The sequence below is a fragment of the Oryctolagus cuniculus genome, chromosome 12, assembly GCF_051225735.1.
Source record: "Oryctolagus cuniculus isolate XC-2025 breed Fujian yellow rabbit chromosome 12, ASM5122573v1, whole genome shotgun sequence".
Taxonomy (NCBI): domain Eukaryota; kingdom Metazoa; phylum Chordata; class Mammalia; order Lagomorpha; family Leporidae; genus Oryctolagus; species Oryctolagus cuniculus.
In genome coordinates this window covers 64,108,272-64,126,267 of record NC_142878.1, presented here as the reverse complement: position 1 = coordinate 64,126,267, position 17,996 = coordinate 64,108,272, and the positions used below count along the sequence as shown (strand labels likewise).

Here is a 17,996-nt window from a genome sequence, read left to right as displayed (position 1 = left end):
AAGAATGGGTGTGACTCATTTCTGTGCCATTGAGTTTGACAGTGTCCATGCCCTGTGCTCATGCAGAGTCTCACCATCCCCCAGCTTACAGACAGCGGGCTCAGAGAAGCTCTGGGCCTGAGCCACTCCGTCCCTGTGTAGGCGTCCATGAATCTGCATGTTTGTGTGTCCCCAGTCCATCACCAAGGTCTGTTAACTATTACCCCTAACTGGTTCCCCAGTCTGTACACCTCTCCCCATCACCTCCTCCCAGCGACACCTTCCCTGTCGAGCCCTGCCGCGGTGGGCTCCTGGCTGCTCCCCAGTCCTTCTATACCCTCGCACCCTCCTCCCGTACAGCAGCCTGGGTGATCTTTTTGCAATTGTGATTGAACGTGCCAACCTGCCCGACAACCATTGCTTAAGCCCTGATTGCCCAATGCCTTAAGATGGAGACAAAACTTAGCGTTTGCTCACAGGATGTTCCAGAGCCTCCACCTCTTCTCCTGCCTCAAGACTCCCTTCTCCCTCCACTTCCTCTCTACTCCAGTCCTGTCAACCCCCCTTAGTCCCTGTACTCACCATCCTCCTGCCACGGGGCCTTTTTTGCATGTGCCTGCCGTCTGTCACACCTTTCCTTCTCACCTCTGTGCCAATCCTTCAGAACTCAACCCAAATGTTATCACTCTTTGGGTCACTCCCTCACTAGGCATTCTCTCCTTTATTAAAAAAAATATATTTATTTTATTTACTTGAAAGGCAGAGTAATGAGGAAAAGGGGGGGAGACCAAGACAGAAAGATCTTCCATCTGCTGGTTCACTCCCCAAGTGACCACAACAGCCAGGGCTGGGCCAGGCCAAAGTCAGGAGCCTAAAACTCCATCCTTGTCTCCATGTGGGTGGCTTGGACCCACATACATGAGCCATGTTTCGCTGCTCTCCCAGGGAGGTGGAGCAGCCAGGACTTGAACTGGAGCTCATACAGGATGTTGGTGTTGTTGGCATAGGCTTTACCCACTGGGCAACAATGCAAATGTTTCACTAGGCATTCTTTTTTTTTTTTTTTTAATTTATTTGAGAGGTAGAGTTATAGACAGTGAGAGAGACAGAGAGAAAGGTCTTCCTTCCGTTGGTTCACCCCCCAAATGGCCACCACAGCCGGTGCGCTGCACCAATCCGAAGCCAGGAGCCAGGTGCTTCTCATGGTCTCCCATGGGGTGCAGGGCCCAAGCACTTGGGCCATCCTCCACTGCACTCCCGGGCCACAGCAGAGAGCTGGACTGGAAGAGGAGCAACTGGTTCACTAGGCATTCTTACAGCACTTTCTAGGTTTTCTTCAAGTCGCTAGGTGATTGCAGCTTGACGTCTATTTGGTTGATAATGTTTGTGTTCACAGCAGTTTGTGTTCTTGGAGTTCCCTGAAGGCAGGAACCCGTCTTTCTGCTTCTCCAGTCTGCAGCACTGAGGAGCACAATGCTAGGCTTGCTAGAGGAGCTCACGAAATCTTTGTTCAGTGAGAGAGCTGATGACTGACCAAAACCCAGGGACTCTTCCGATCTGCTTCCCTTTCCCAAAAGGGGCCCCAAGCCGCTGGGACCTAGGAAGGAGAAGAGGGAGGATCTGTCATCTGAATCCCTGCGGTCCCCGAGTGTCAACGTGACAGCTGAGTCTACAGCAGGCGCTTTAGGGGGCTTCCTCCCGGGCTCTTCCTCACCTTTCCAAAGAGGGCCAGGAGCGAAGCTCAGGGCCGGCCTCTGCTCCCCAGGCCGCGCCGCGAGGACGGGGAGCTGGGGAGGTAACGAAAGGAAGGGAATGAAGGCAGGTGAGAGGGGCCTCTGTTCTGGACACCGCGCCAGGTGTTCCCCAAGTCACCTCGTTGAGTCCTCCCTATATGCCCATTCCACAGATGAGAAAACAGACTCAAACAGAATGTGAGACCTGAGCAGGGTTGGAACACAGATGCAGGGCAGTGCTGAGTTCGAATTCAGATCTGTCAGTCTTCCTCCAAAGTGCTTCCAAGGTGCCCCACTTGCCTCCCAACCCTCAATCACCTCCTCTACCCAGTTAACTCAGGGTCTCAAATTCCCTGGTTAGAGACTCATCCTACAGTGAATCTTTTAGTTCTCTTTCAGAGTCAGAGTAGGCTGAAGGACGTTGATGTATTGGAGACAGAAACTCAGCATCACGGGGACGACCACTGCAAGGTGCAGAAAGACGCCCATGAACGCAAGTTGGCGTGTGGAGGTGAAGGCAGTGAGGGACTGGGGATGAGCGAGTGCATCGTCATCTTCCATGTAGAGGAGATAAGAGAAACCTTCTAACTGACACATTCAGAAAGAGATTACGCAGAGGTGACCACGGGAGAACCAACATCAGAAGCTGGGGGGGAGGGGGAGCGCTGCCTCTGGGGAGAAGAGAGAAACCATCATTTTTAGTTGTTTGACCTTTTGAGCTGTTCACTTTAAAAAAAAAAAATCAATGTTTGTCTGTTCTATAACTTCAAAAAAAAAGCTCAGAAACTTTTGTTATAAAGAACTAGGCTGAGGCCGGCGCCGCGGCTCACTAGGCTAATCCTCCACCTAGCGGCGCCGGCACACCGGGTTCTAGTCCCGGTCGGGGCACCGGATTCTGTCCCGGTTGCCCTTCTTCCAGGCCAGCTCTCTGCTGTGGCCCGAGAGTGCAGTGGAGGATGGCCCAAGTCCTTGGGCCCTGCACCCCATGGGGAACCAGGATAAGTACCTGGCTCCTGCTATTGGATCAGCACAGTGCACCGGCCACAGCGGCCATTGGAGGGTGAACCAACGACAAAGGAAGACCTTTCTCTCTGTCTCCTCTCTCTCTCACTGTCCACTCGGCCTGTCAAAAAAAAAAAAAAAAAAAAAAAAAAAGGAACTAGGCTAACAAAAAACTAAATAAACAAAAACGCGCTCCTTTTCCAATGCAAGTCCATCTACAAGTGCTAGCCCTTGACGCTGGGTGGAGGTCGGGGCTGTAGCTGTGTATGGGAGGGGTCTTCCTCCTCTGTGGCAGGAAGGACTTGAGGCAGCAAAGGGTCATGGGAGAATAAATGTGGCTTCCTACACAGTGGCTCTGGGGAAGGGGTGTGGACCACACCTGACAGATGGGGCCAATGGCAGCTCACCTTTGGCCACACCCAGGTACAAGGGGGTGTGGACTCTGGGAGGACCACAACAGCTATAAGAGTACTTCAGAACGTCTATGGGAAAATGGAACGAAAAGATACATTTTGGTACAAAAAAATGAAATCCATGCAGATTTTTCCATAATGTGCATCTCCACATTTCCATTGAAGACCCCTCACAACCACCCTCCAACTCCATCTACCAGCTGAGACTCTGCCCCTCCAGTGCCATGCTCAGAGCAGGAACCCCTGCCAGTTGGGGCTCCTGCTCCTGCAGGATCTGTCTCTGGCCGCAGCTCCTCGGGGCCCAGAGCAGATCTTGTCTCAGGAAGGTGGGCTGCAGAGGGGTCTCAAGCCAGTGACTCAGGCCCCAGTGATCGGCTCTGGTATCAGAGCTGGCCAAAGAAGGTGAACGTCTGCTTCCCTCAGGACCCACGCCCCTGGCTGCTAGACTTGTGCATGTCTGCTGTTTATGTCACTTTGCACAGTAGTAGGTGCAGAAAGAGAGGCTGGGGCACGGCTCTGGAGTGCCGCTTGCTGGCAGGCAGGAGCCAGGAGATTGGTATTGCCAGCCCCAAAGACCTGTTGATCTTTGACCCTGGCGCCTCCCAGGGAGCTGTGGCCCTCCCCGCGCCTGCCTGCCTTCCCCGCGGGCCTCTCCCTCATTCCCCTCGGTGCTCTCGCTCTGACTGGCAGTTTCCCCAGCTCCTTGCCCTGGCCAGTCCTTCCATGCTGTCTTCCAGACCTACTTCCTGCGAGTCTCCCAATCCAGACGGGGAGGACCCAAGTAGGAAGGTCCAGTGGACTTCTGAGAGGAGGAGGAGGACGTCGTCCACAGACTCAGAGTCAAGGTCCCACTCGGACCCCTCCAGGGTGCCCAGGTCCCGGAGGTCCAGCCGGCTGACGGTGAAGTACGACCTAGGGCAGCTGCAGCGCTGGCTGGAGATGGAGCAGTGGGTGGATGCTCAGATTCAGGAGCTCTTCCAGGTGGGTAGAGTGGTGGCGTGTGGGAGCAGACAGGGCTCTGCTCAGACAGAGGCAGATGCCAAGGCAGGGGCTCCCATGTGTCTTTGCTTGCTCTGCATCCTCAGTACACATACATGTCTACAGCTGCACTGTCCAGTGCTGTAGCTGTCGGCCACGTGTAGGTACTGAACTGAGCTAAAATGAAGCAAAGGGGCAGGCATGGTGGCGCAGCAAGTGAGGCCGTCAATTGCGATGCCCCAGTCCCATTATCGGGAGTGCTAGTTGGCATCTCAGCTACTCTGCTTCCCATCTAGTCTTCTGCCAGTGCATCCTGGCACTGCAGCAGGTGATAGTCCCAGGATTGGGGCCCCTGAATGGAGTCCCTGGCTCCTGGCTTCAGCCTGACTCAGCCCAGGCTGTCATGGGCATCTGGGGGAATGAACCAGGCAGTAGAAGAGCTCTCTGTCTCTGTCTGTTCCTCTGCCTTTCATGTCAATGAAAATAAATAAAAATGAAACATTTAAAAATATGAAATGCAAATAAAAACTGCGGCTCCTGAGTCGCACTAGCTACTTTTCAGGTACTAAAAGGCCTCACGGTGCTGGTGGCTCCTGCAGGGTCAGCACACAGTCGTTTCTGTCCTCCCCGAATGGACAGTGCTGGGCAGGAGAGTGAGAGTAACCACGGGGGTGCACTGCTGCCAGGCCCTGGCCCGCCTGACCCTGGCTCCGACGCACTGCCCTCAGCTGCACCCTGGGGAAAAAATGGGTCTCGGCCCTGGTCACTGGAAGTGGCATTTTCTTGCATGGATGTCTCCACACCCGGATCCTAGAGTAGTGACGGTATCACTTCAACAGCAGCAGTAACCTTTTGAGCACTTCAGCTGCACGCAGGGCCTGCCGTTAAGCGCTAGCATGCATTCTTTCATTCAGTCCTCCCCACAACTCCCCTGGGTGGGAGCTCTTTTACAGCTGGGGCAACGGAGCTTAGAGACAATGAGTAACTTGCCCAAGGTCACGTAACCAGGAAGCCACGGAACCCGGAGCTGCAGCTAGAGCTCTGGCTGCATAGCTCTGGCTCTTAATCAAACAGCCAGTGCTTCTTCATACCTGAACCACTTAAAAAATTATTTATGTATTTACTTGAAAGAGTTACAGAGAGAGAGGGAGAGACAGAGTGAGAGATCTTCCATCTGCTGGTTCACTCCCCCAAATGGCCCCAATGGCCAGGGTTAAACTAGACCAAAGCCAGGAGCCAGGAGCTTCATCCTGGTCTCTCATATGGGTGCAGGGGCCCGAGCTCTTGGGTCATCCTCCACTGCTTTCCCAGGTGCATTAGCAGGGAGCTGGATTGGAAGTGGAGCAGCTAAAACACGGACTGGTGCCCATATGGGATGCCGGTATTACACGGGGAGGCTTAACGCGCTACGCCACAATGTCGGCACCCATACCTGAAATACTTAGGGAGAATAATGCATGGCTCCATCTCAACTGGATTTTGCATCTACTAGGGTGGGGCCTGGACACTGGACATTGTTTGATAAGCTTCCCGTTGGTTCTGAGGTGTGGCAATGTGGAGAACCATTCCACCCCGTCAGGGTACCAGGAATCTTCCTCACCTACAATATACGGCCCTTGTTTCTCTTCCCTCTTGACACAGGTCCTGTCTTTTCTTTTGGGGACTGCAAAGGCATGTGATTCTTGTGTGCATAAGGGCTGCCGGCAGTGCTATGCCTAGGCCTGGGGACAAACGATACATGTGGCCCTGTGTGTCTAGAAGCTCTCTGGGCTCTGTGGCTACGTGGTCCAGGTGTTGATCTGAATGTCCCGGCAGCATCCTGAGCCCCCTAGTGAGGTGGGGGAGCAGTCCTCAGAGCTGAGAGCCAGAGGCCCACTCTCTCTCCTGCTGTGTCTGCTCCCTCTGCCCTCCACAGCTTCCAGTGCTGTCCAAGGGCTCAGTTGTGAGTTCCGATAGTTTGTTGTGTGCTTGCTTGGAAAATCTCATATTTCCCACACCCCAGGGCAAATCCTGCCAGGCAGCAGAGAGAGACAGTAGCCAAACAGCCTTGTTTTGCAAGGTGAAGTTGGAGGTGGGGGTAGGGAGAAGCTGCACGGAAATGAACCCGTAACATTAGAGAACAGAACGTGTGGCAGGACCGCTCCCAGGCCATGACCGGAATAAAATGACTGGCCTGTGGTTGCCATGGCAATTGTCCAAAGGTGCCAGGTGGCAGTTCCTCTCCCAGTCTCTGCTCCCTGCAGCAGGAAGTAGCTAAGTAGCTGGGCAGCCCCAGGTGCCTGGCCATCTTGGGCAGAGGGCAAAGCCACACAGTCTCAGCCGTACCCTGCTCCAGTTGGACCCTCAGAGAGCCCCGCCCTTCCGTGCACCTGCCTTGGACTGTCTGACCGGAATGGTTATGGGAATGCACCACTTCATTTGTTGTTTCTTGGGGCCCAGCCTTCCTTTGATGGAGGGCCCCACTGCTCCTGCTTGGGTGTGCAGCCTGACCTGGGGTCTTCAAAGGAACCAAGTCTGGGGACACAAACAAACTTGAAGCCCTGAAGCTGCTGTTGTCCTGGGGGAGTATGAATTAGACTTCTAAACAGGAATGGGAGCATCATCAGTTTCTCTGATTTTAATGAGATCCTCACTCAACAACGTGCACCCCTCTAATCTCCATCCTCTATTCCCTGCCTCCGTAGAGCCAGACTCCTTAAAGGATGTGCCCACACGGACAGCCTGCATTATCTGGCTTCCACGCCCATCTTTCCATGGAGCGCTCTGGCCAAGGCCACCAATCACCGCCTTGGGACTAAATATAATGTGTTAGGCATACCAGAGTTTGTTTGTTTTTAAGATTTATTTATTTATTTGAAAGGCGGAGTTAGAGAGAGAGGGAGAGACAGAGAGATCTTCTATCCATTGATTCTAGATAGTCACAAAGGCCAAGGCTGGGCTAGGTGAGGCTGTCTTCTGCATTGGTAGTGGAGCAACCGGGTGTTGAACTGGCGTCTATATGGAATGCCAGCATTACAGGCAGTGGCTTAACTCACTGCGCCACAGTGCTGGCCCCTAGCCCCCAGAGTTCTGATGCACTCCTTTCCTGTGTTTCCACGATCCTGTCTTTTCCTGGTAGAAAATCGGGATTTTGATTCATCCCATTTGATATGGTGACTTTATAAATAATGAGCTATTGGGGGCCTGTCCTGTGGCATAGCGGGTAAAGCCGCTGCCTGCAGTGCCGGTATCCCAAATGGGCTCTGGTTCAAGTACCGGCTGCTCCACTTCTGATCCAGCTCTCTGCTATGGCCTGGGAAAGCAGTGGAAGATGGCCCAAGTCCTGGGACCCCTGTATCCACATAGGAGACCAGGAGGAAGCTCCTGGTTCCTGGCTTCAGATTGGTGCAGCTCTGGCTGTTGCGGCCAATTGTGGAGTGAACCAGCAGATGGAGGACTTTCTCTCTCTCTGTCTCTCTGTCTCTCTCTGCCTCTCCTTCTCCCTGTGTGTAACTCTGACTTTCAAACAAATAAATAAATAAATAAATCTTAAAAAAAAAAAAAAAAAAAAACTTGAACCAAAAAAGAAAACCAAAAAAATACTTGAGGGAAAGAATATTTGGTCCGTGATTTGAGCCTGAACTCTCGGTACCTGTCTGCAGTGACAAGCTTACTCTCAATCATGCTCGTCCCTCAAAGTCAACAGAAGGTACATACACGTCTGCTGACTGTTATAAATGACACGGTGATGGCCCAGGGGGTAGCACTGATACTTCTAAAAGGCAAAGTTGCCATCTTCATAGTTTCTCTGTTCTTCTGCCTGCCCCTACCTTCCCACCTTCCAGTTACACGCATACAGCACTGGACCTTGTTCACAGGTTGCCAAGGCTCTGAGCTTCATTGTGGTTGGTTTATTTTACTTATATGTCTTCAACTAATTTTCTAAAAATTCAGTGTCAGATATGTTGTTAATTCCATCCAGTAAAGTTTTCATTTAAAATATTGTATTTTGGGGGGCCAGTGCTGTGGCGCAGCAGGTTAAAGCCCCAGCCTGAAGTGCCGGCATCCCATATGGGTGCTGGTTCCAGTCCCAGCTGCTCCTCTTCTGATCCAGCTCTCTGCTATGGCCTGGGAAAGCAGTAGAAGATGGCCCAAGTCCTTGGGCCCCTGCACCCACATGAGAGACCAGGAAGAAGCTCCTGACTCCTGATTTGGATTGGCCCAGCTCTGGCCATTGCAGCCTTTTGGGGAGTGAACCAGCAGATAGAAGACCTCTCTCTCTCTGTCTCTTCCTCTCTCTCTCTCTAACTCTGCCTCTCAAATAAATGAATAAAGATTTTTAAAAAATTATATTTTTCATCTCTGTGTTCTCTATTAGGTCTTTCTTGTATCTACCATTTTTCTCAGTACTGTGTTCATGTTTTCCTGGTCTGCTAATTCCATCATCTCTCTCATTTCTGGGTCTGCTTCTGCTGAGTGATCTTTCTCCTGGATTTAGGTTATATTTTCCTGCTTCTTGGCATGACAAGTGATTTTTTATTGGACCAGACATTGTGAATTTTATGTTGAGTAACTGGATTTTTATTTATTGATGGATTGATTTTTAAATATTTATTTATTTGAAAAAGAGCGAGCACTCTCATCCACTAGTTCACTCCCTAAATAACCCCAAAGGCTGGGGCTGCACAGGCTCAAAGCCAAGATCCAGGTTTTCACTTGGGTGGTGTGAACCCCATTACTTGAGCTATCACCATTGCTTCCCAAAGTCTGCATTAATAGGAAGCTGGAATCAGGATTCAGAGCCAGGCACTCCTATAAGGGACATGGATGTCCTAACCAGTATCTTAACCACTAGACTGAATAACCTGCCCTGAGTAATTATTTGTTTGTTTGTTTGTTTATTTTTAATTATTTATTTTATTTGAATGGCATAGTTACGGGGAGGGGAGGGAGGGAGAATCTTCCACCCCTGGTTCACTTCCCAAATGGCTGCAATAGTTCGCGTTGAGTCAGGCCAAAGCCAGGATCCAGGAGCTTCATCTGGGTCTCCCACTTGGGTGCAGGGGCCTAGGGACTTGGGCCACCTTTTGCTGCTTTCCCAGGTGCATTAGCAGGAAGCTGGATCAGAAGCAGAGCAGCCGGGGCTCTAACTGGCACCTATATGGGATGCTGGCATCACAGGCAGTGGCCCAACTCACCATTCCATAGAGATTGGGTTTTTGAAGTCTTCCTTAAAAAAATGTTGGACTTTGGTGTAGTAGATGCTTCAGTTTGAGGACCTGAGGCTTGCAGTTTAGTCTGGAGTGGCTTTAATCTAGGGAGTAACGCACCCCTAGCAAAGAAAGCAGGACCCCTTGGAGGTTTCAAGTGAGCTCCCATTTGATCAGTAATAGCTGGCGACTCTGGCTGGTTGGGTTGTGATTTGTGCTCTAGTCCGGTCTCGTGAAGCTGTGCCCTATGAATGTGCATCTTAGTGTGCAGCCGACTCAAGAGAACCTTGTGCAGACTTGTGGAGATCTCTTTCTTCTTAACTCCTTCCTCAGTGGAACTCTGCCCAGCAACTTCCGGCCACTTCAACCTCCCTGACTCTGATCTCTGCCACGTCAGTCTTTCAAGGCCACTGTGCTCTGCTCAGGTCTTTGCTTCTGCTCTGAGGTCTGGAAGTGGACTCAAGGAAGAAATACTCAGTGATGCTGGAGTTTGCAACCTACACTACCAGTTGTTCAATGCTGGATAATATTCTTCGTATATGTTGTCTGCTTTTCTAGTTACATAAGTTGTAAGACTAAATCTGGTCCTTGTTTCTGCATCATGATCAGAAGCATAACTGTGCCGGCGCTGTGGCTCACTAGGCTAATCCTCCGCCTTGCGGCGTCGGCACACCGGGTTCTAGTCCCGGTCGGGGCGCTGGATTCTGTCCCGGTTGCCCCTCTTCCAGGCCAGTTCTCTGCTGTGGCCAGGGAGTGCAGTGGAGGATGGCCCAAGTGCTTGGGCCCTGCACCCCATGGGAGACCAGGATAAGTACCTGGCTCCTGCCATCGGATCAGCGCGGTGCGCCAGCCGTGGCGGCCATTGGAGGGTGAACCAATGGCAAAGGAAGACCTTTCTCTCTGTCTCTCTCTCACTGTCTACTCTGCCTGTCAAAAAAAAAAAGAAAAGCATAACTGTTTAATTAATTATTTTAAAAAAATATTTATATATGTGAAAAGCAGAGTTACATTGAGAGAAAGAGAGAGAGAGAGAGAGAATCTTCCATCTACGGGTTCACTTCCCAAGTGGCTACAATGGCTGGGTCTGGTTCAGGCTGAAGCCAGGAGCCTGGAGCTCCATCTGGATCTCCCACATGGGTGCACGGAACCAAGCACTTGTGTCGTCTTCCACTGCTTTCCCAGGTGCATTAACAAGGAGCTGGATTGGAAGCAGAGCAGCTGGGACTGAACGGGTGCTCCTGTGTGGGCTGCCAATGTCCCAGGTGGCAGCTTGACTTGCTTCATCTCAAAGCCAAACCCTAGCTGGTGAATTCTAACTCAGCCTTCGGTTCTTCGATTAGAGTTCACTTCCTCCAGGAAGCCTTCTGGCTGACCAGACTTGGTCAGGTGGCCCTCTTGTGTGTTCCCATAGTAGCTTATCACCATGTATCATAAATGCCATTTCCCTTCGTAGCCCTCAGGAGCCTATAGGCTTCTAAGGGGCAAGATCATATCTGTGTGTCTTGTGGTTATGACCCCAGCACTCGTTACAGTGTTGGGCATGTAGCATGCACTCAGTAACTAAGCATCGAATGCATGAAAACTGAATAAGATGAGCTAGAGATCAAGGAAATATTGGGAAAAGACTAGAGCTAAGGATGAAAGGGCCAACTTAGGCATTATTTATTTTTAAAAAGGTATAGAGGGGCTGACACTGTGGTGTAGCCAGTAAAGCTGCCACCTGCAGAGCTGGCATCCCATATGGGTGCTGGTTCCAGACCCAGCTGCTCCACTTCTGATCCAGCTCTCTGCTACGGCCTGGGAAAACAGTGGAAGATGGGCCAAGTCCTTGGGCCCCTGCATCCACGTGGGAGACCAGAAGGAAGCTCCTGGGTCCTGGTTTTAACCCTGGGCCAGCTCCGGCTATTACAAGCATTTGAGGAGGGAACCAGCTTATGGGAACTGTCTGTCTTCCTGCTTCTCAAATAACTGACAAAAAAAGAAAGAAAAAGAAAGAAAGAGAGAGAGAGAGAGAGAGAGAGAGAGAGAAAGAAAGGAGGGAGGGAGGGAGGAAGGAAGGAAGGAAGGGGAAAGGGAAGAGAAGAGAAAAGGGAAAGGAAAGAAAAAAGAAAAGAAAGGAAAAGGGGAGGGGAGGGAAGGAAGGAAGGAAGGGGGGAGGGAGGGAGGAAGCAAAGCAAAGCGAAGTGATAAGGTAGCGGTTCTGGAAGTGCTGTCTGATGGCCCATAGAGGTTCCAAACACCCTGTCCGGGATTCTGTGCTCGTTTCCGGATAGTGGGAAGAAGTTTGCCATTTTCACTGTGCACTTATGAGGCAAAAGCAGTGGTGGCTCTTGGCATAAGTCAAAGAAATGGCACTCAAATGGTCTTCACTACCCATCATTGTCACTTAAGAAGTCCTCAGTTAAGCAGTAAAAATTCTGAATTTTGTTGACTCTTGACCTCACATCTTTTCAAAAAGTAGACAATTTTTAGAGCAGTTTTAGTTTCATTATGAAATTTGAGTGGAAAGTACAGAGTTCTTGTGTACCGTGTCCCCATACCAGCGAGTCTCAGCAGCCATTGATATGTTTGTCACTATCAGTGAACTTACCCTGACTTATCACTATTACCAGAGTCCATGGTTTAAGTTAGGGTTCACTCAGTGTTGCATTTTCCGTGGGTTTGGACAAATGTATATTGACACGTATCCATTGTTATGGTATCATGCATAGTTTCAATGCCCTAAAGTCTTGTTGCTCTGTCAACTCATACATCCCTTCTCACAGACCCCTGGCAACCACTGATTTTTGTTTGTTTGTTTGTTTTTAAGATTTTATTTATTTGAGAGAGTTACAGAGAGAGAGGGAGAGACACAAAGAGAAAGACCTTCCATCTACTGGTTCACTCCCCAAATGGCTGCATCAGCCAGGTTTGGGCCAAGTTGAAGCCAGGAGCCAGGAACCAGGAGCCAGGTCTCCCTCATGGTTGATAGGGACCTGCGCACTTGAACCATCATCTGCTGCCTTCCCAGGCACATTACCAGGAAGCTGGATCAGAAGCTGAGGACCTGGGGCGCAAGTATGGGATGCTAGCATCCCAAGCGGCAGCTTAACCCGCTGCACCACACTGCTGGCCCAGCCACTGGTCTTTTTATCTTTCTCCACAGTCTTGCCTTTTCCAGGATATCATATAGTTGGAATCATACAGTGTATACCCTGTCCAAGTTGGCTTCCTTACCTTAGTAATATAGATTTAAGCTTCTTCCGGGTTTCTTCATGGCATAGCTCATTTAGTTTCCACACTGAACAATAGTCTGTTGTCTGGATGTGCAGTAGCTTATCCATTGACTACTGAAGGCCACCTTGGTTGCTTCCAAGTTTTGGCAATTGTGAATAAAGCTGCCAGAAAACATCTACGTGCAGGTTTTTGTGTGGGCGGGTTTTCTACGCATTTGGGTAAATATCAAGGATTTGGTAAGAATATGCTTAGTTTGTAAGAAACTGCCAAACTACCTCCAGGGCAGCTGTAGCATTCTGCATTCTCACCGACAGTGAGAGTCCCTGTAGCAACGCATTCTCCCCCGCGCGTGGCGCTGTCAGGGTTTTAGATTTTGCCATTCTAGTAGGGTGCAGTGGTGTCTCATCGTTGTTTGAATTTGCAATTCCTGATAATGTTGAGCAGGTTTTTTTTTTTTTTTTAATTTTATTTATTTGTTTGAGAGGTAGTTACAGAGACTGAGAAGGAGAGACAGAGAGAAAGGTCTTCCATCCGCTTGTTCACTCCCCAAATGGCCACAGTGGCTGGGGCTGGGTCAGGCCAAAGCCAGAGGCCTGGAACTCCATCAGGGTCTCCCACATGGGTGCAGGGGCCCAAGGACTTGGGCCATCTTCTGCTGAAAATCTCTTATAAAATTTTATCATAGTGGGGTGGCACTGTAGCTCAGCTGGTTAAGATGCTGCCTGTGATACTGTCATACTATATGAGCAGGGGTTCGAGTCCTGGCTATTCCACTTCCAATCAAGCTCTCTGCTAATGTACCTGGGAAAGCAGCAGAAGATGGCTCAAGTACTCAGGTCCCTGCCATCCACCAGGGAGACCAGATGAAGCGCCTGGCTCTTGGCATTTGTTGGTCCAGTCCCGGCCATTGAGGCCATCTGGGGGAGTGAATCAGTGGATGGAAGATCACTCTCTTTCTCTGTAACTCTGACTTTAAAATATTTTTTTTTTGACAGGCAGAGTGGACAGTGAGAGAGAGAGAGACAGAGAAAAGTGTCTTCCTTTGCCGTTGGTTCACCCTCCAATGGCCACCGTGGCCGGCGCACTGCAGCCGGCGCACCACGCTGATCCGAAGGCAGGAGCCAGGTGCTTCTCCTGGTCTCCCATGGGGTACAGGGCCCAAGCACTTGGGCCATCCTCCACTGTACTCCCAGGCCACAGCAGAGAGCTGGCCTGGAAGAGGGGCAGCCGGGACAGAATCCGGCGCCCCGACCGGGACTAGAACCCAGGGTGCCGGCACCACAGGTGGAGGATTAGCCTATTGAGCCATGGTGCCGGCCTGAAATAAATTTTTAAAAAAATCTTTTTGGAAAGAGGAACTATTTGGGGCTGGCGCTGTGGCACAGCGTGTTAAATCCCTAGCCTGAAGCACCGGCATCCCATATGGGTGCTGGTTCTAGTCCTGGCTGCTCCACTTCCAATCTAGCTCTCTGCTATGGTTTGGGAAAGCAGTAGAAGATGGCCCAAGTCCTTGGGCCCCTGCACCCGTGTAGGAGACCAGGAAGAAGTTCCTGGCTCCTGGCTTTGGATCGGCACAGCTCCGGTCATTACAGCCAATTGGGGAGTGAACCATCAGATGGAGGACCTGTCTCTCTCTCTCTCTCTTTCTCTCTCTCTCTGTCTCTCTCTCTCTCTCTGCCTCTCCTCTCTGTGTACTTTCAAATAAATAAATCTTAAAAAAAAAAAAAAGAGGAACTATTTGTTTATTTGCAAGGGAGATAAAGTGAGCAAACTCCCACCTGCTCGTTCACTCCTCAAATTCCTGTGACTGCCTGGGCTGGGCTGGCCTGAAGCTGGGAGCCAGGAACTCAAATCTACACCTCCCGCGTGGGTGGCAAGAACCTAACTATTTGAGCCATCACTGCCTGCCAGAGTCTGCATTAGCAGAACGCTGGAACCGGAGCCAGAGTGGGTTTATCAAATGCAAGCACTCTGATCCGGGCTGTGGGCCAGATGCCCAGCTCGAAGAACAGCTTTACTGAGACATGACTCGCATGCCCTAGAGTTCACCTACCTCAAGCGTCGGCTTCACCATTTTTTGTGTCTTCATGGGAGTTACTCACAATCTCATTTTAGAACATTTTCTCCTCCCAGAAGAAACCCCACCCGTGCTAGTGCTCCCACCCCACTCCCACCACCACCTTCAGGCCTCGGCCACCACTCACCTTCCTGTCTCTGTAGGTTTTCCTCTTCTGGACATTGTCTACACATTGACCTATGTAACGCGTGGCCCTTTGTAACTGGCTTCTTTCACTAGCCTGTTTTCAAGGTTAATTTGGGCTGTAACTTGCATCAGCACTTCATACCTTTGTATCATCAAGTGATATTGTAAAGTTTTACAATATTTTATTCACTCATTCGTCAGTTGATGGACATTTGGTTGTTTTCCTTTCTGGCTACGATGAGTACTGTTGCCGTGACATTCCTGTGCAAGTTTTTGTGTGGACTTTTGTTTTCATTTTTCTTGGGAACAGACCTAGGAGTGGAATTGCTGGGTCACACAGCACACAGTAACTGTATTTAATGTTGTAAGGAACTGTCAGGGTGTTTTTCAAATCAGGTACAGCATTCTACACTTATCACCAATATATAGAATTTTGATATTAAATGTAGGTGCTCTTTTTATTCTTTAATTTTTAAAAATTTTAATTGGAGGCCGAGGTTGTGGCATAGTGGATTAAGCCATGGCCTACAGTGCTGGCAGTCCATATGGGCGCTGATTCGAGTCCTGGCTGCTCCACTTCCAGTTCAGCTCTCTGCTATGGCCTGGGAAAGCAGCAGAGGATGGCCCAAGTGCTTGGGCCCCTGCACCCACATGGGAGACCTGGAAGCTCCTGGCTCCTGGCTTTGGCTTGGCCCAGCTCTGGCCATTGCAGCCATTTGGGGAGTGAACCAGCAGATGGAAGACCTTTCTCTGTTTCTCCCTCTCTCTCTCTGTAACCCTGCCTTTCAAATAAATAAAATAAGTCTTCAAAAATTTTTAAATTAATTTTATTTCAAAGATAAAAGGGGACGGGAGAGAGGAAGAGGGTAGGAGAGAGAGATCTTCCTTCTGCTGGTTCAGTCTTCAAATGCCCACAAAATCCAGGGTTGGGCCAGGCTGAAACCAGGAGCCTGGAACTCATTCTGGACCCCACACATGGGTGACAGGGACCCAAGTTCTTGAGCCATCACCTTCTGCCTCCCAGAGTGCACATTAGCAGGAAGCTGGAATTGGACACTAGGCAGGCCCCAGTGCAGGCACTCCAACGTGGGCTGTGGGCATCTGAAGCCGTGATCTGATTGCTGTCCCACATCACACACCCCTGGATACTCTGTAAAGCACTATTTCAGGTAGAAGATGGTAGGGGTTCAGTAAATGTTTGCTGAATAGAAAAGTAAGGTTTTTTTTTTTTTTAAGTTTTATTTATTTATCTGAGAGGTAGAGTTGCAGACAGAGATGGGGAGAGACAGAGAGATCGTCCATCTGTTGGTTCACTTCCCAAATGGCCAGAGCTGAGCTCAACCTGAAGCCAGGAGCCAGGAGCCAGGAGCTTCTTCCAGGTCTCCCATGCAGGTGCAGGGGCCCAAGCACGTGGGCCATCTGCTACTGCTTTCCCAGGTCATAGCAGAGAGCTGGATTGGAAGAGGAACAGCCAGAAAACGAACTGGTACTCATACTGGATTCCAGCACCACAGGCAGAGGCTTGGCCTACTGTGCCGTAGTGCTGGCCCTAAAGTACTTTTACTTTCTGAGTAAGGTGAGGAAAAGGGCTGAATGTGGGAGGAAATTGGCGGGTGATGTGGGAAATTCAAGGGAGATGGGGTGGGAGATGGGTGAACCCCTGACCATAACCTCCACTCCAACACCAGCTGGTCAGGCCCCTCTGAGACTTGTTTGCGATTCCCAAACAGGATGAGTCAGTGACTGCTGACATTGAGATTGACCTGGAGGCTCTCATAGAACTCTCCACAGAGGAGCAGAAGACTCAGTTGGAGGTAGGCTCGGGGTGGAAGCTGGGCTCCCATCCAGGGCAGTCCAGGAACCCAGGCTCTGCCTACTTGGTTGGAGTGGGAAGTCCCAGTTCAGAGGACAGAATTCTTAGGCAACTGAGTGGGGGGCTCGGGCGAGAGCACTGTGGCTCAGGGACCCCATCTCTGCTCTTTCCCACCCAGGACCTTCTCCGAAACTGTCCCCGCCCCACGGAGGTAAGGGATGTGCTGCTGGCGGTGGGAGAAGGGAGCTAATGGAGGGCGAGGCTTGGCCCGGGCGCCTTGGTCCTTCCCCTGCTGTGGGGAGCTAAGGAGGGCAGTGCAGCACATGAGACCTCACGCCTGCTGTCCCTCGTGTGTCTTCCTCAGCATTTCATCTCAGAGCTGCTCAGCCAACTCAAGAAATTCCGGAGACTCAGCCGGCCTCAGAAATAAGCCTGGAGACACGATGCTTTGCCAGGCCTCCCTGAACCTCTGCATCCCAGCTGAGGGACACAGCGCCTCGGGACACGGGCAGAGGACACCGAGGACAAGGAGGGACATTTGTACACCCGGTCATGTGCACACAGCTGGCTTCTGTTGGCTGGGCTCCGAGAGCCACTTAAGGCTGTTCCCCAGTGCTTTTCTTGGCTGCCAAATGGATAAAACTTTTAGGAGCATCAGCTAAATGGAGTGTGGAGTATCTCTGTGCAGAGGAAGAGGGGAGGGAGAGGGTGCAGTGATACCCTGGAATGCCAGCGTCCTAAGTCACAAGGCTGTGCCCCACACTGCATCCATCCATCCATCCAAAGAGGACAGTCACAGCTCAGCTGCAGAGAGATCACAATCCAGCGAGGCCCAGCGGCCGTGCCAAGAGCCGACACACAGCATACTGGCATCACCAATGGGAGGGCCCAAGTGGCAAGGACTAGCTTCATATCCCAGAATGGAGTAACAGGAAAAATCTAGCTCAATCTGGGGCTTCAGAGAAGGCTAAACTTCTTTTTAAACAAAATTTTAATCATTTTCACTTTATTTGAAAGGCAGAGAGACAGAAAGAGATCTTCACCTGCTAGTTCACTTCCCAAATGCCTGTAACAGCCAGTGCTGGGCCAAGACAGAGCCAGGAGCCCAGAACTCAGCCCAGGTCTCCCAGGTGTGCAGCAGGGACCCAAGGATTTGAGTCATCACCTGCTGCCTTCCAGGGGGCACATTCGCAGGAAGCTGGATCAGAAGCAGAGCTGGGGACTTGAACCAGGCACTCCAATATGCGATGTAGGCATCCCAAGCAGCAGCCTAACCACTGTGCCAAAAGCTCACCCCAGACCTTCTTGTTCTCACAAATGAGGCAAGAAGTCTTAGGCTAAGAACTCTCCTTTGAGCTGGTTCCAGCTGGAGGCAGGAAGAGAAAAACCTGGGTGATGCAGAGAAAGGTGAAGGGTACAGACTGAGGTCAGGGGAGTTGTTGGAAGACAGACACCAGAGCTGGGTGACAG

The 17,996-nt window shown here is 50.9% G+C and overlaps 1 protein-coding gene across 1 annotated transcript; it reads left to right on the top strand.

The window, feature by feature from the left end:
• The first annotated feature begins 3,731 nt into the window (after window positions 1–3,731).
• Window positions 3,732–17,189, top strand: PPP1R14D (protein phosphatase 1 regulatory inhibitor subunit 14D). Its single transcript, XM_002717976.6, has 4 exons — window positions 3,732–4,108; window positions 16,444–16,527; window positions 16,705–16,737; window positions 16,891–17,189. The coding sequence occupies exons 1-4, from the start codon at window positions 3,851–3,853 to the stop codon at window positions 16,954–16,956; spliced, it is 441 nt and encodes a 146-aa protein (XP_002718022.4). The 5' UTR covers window positions 3,732–3,850; the 3' UTR covers window positions 16,957–17,189.
• Window positions 17,190–17,996: the final 807 nt, after the last annotated feature.

Excerpts from the sequence above, each read along its gene's own strand:
- PPP1R14D (XM_002717976.6), top strand. The coding sequence starts at position 3,851 with ATGCTGTCTTCCAGACCTACTTCCTGCGAGTCTCCCAATCCAGACGGG. Across the intron at positions 16,528-16,704 it reads AGCAGAAGACTCAGTTGGAG|GACCTTCTCCGAAACTGTCC; the intron begins GTAGGCTCGGGG and ends TTTCCCACCCAG. Across the intron at positions 16,738-16,890 it reads ACTGTCCCCGCCCCACGGAG|CATTTCATCTCAGAGCTGCT; the intron begins GTAAGGGATGTG and ends TGTCTTCCTCAG.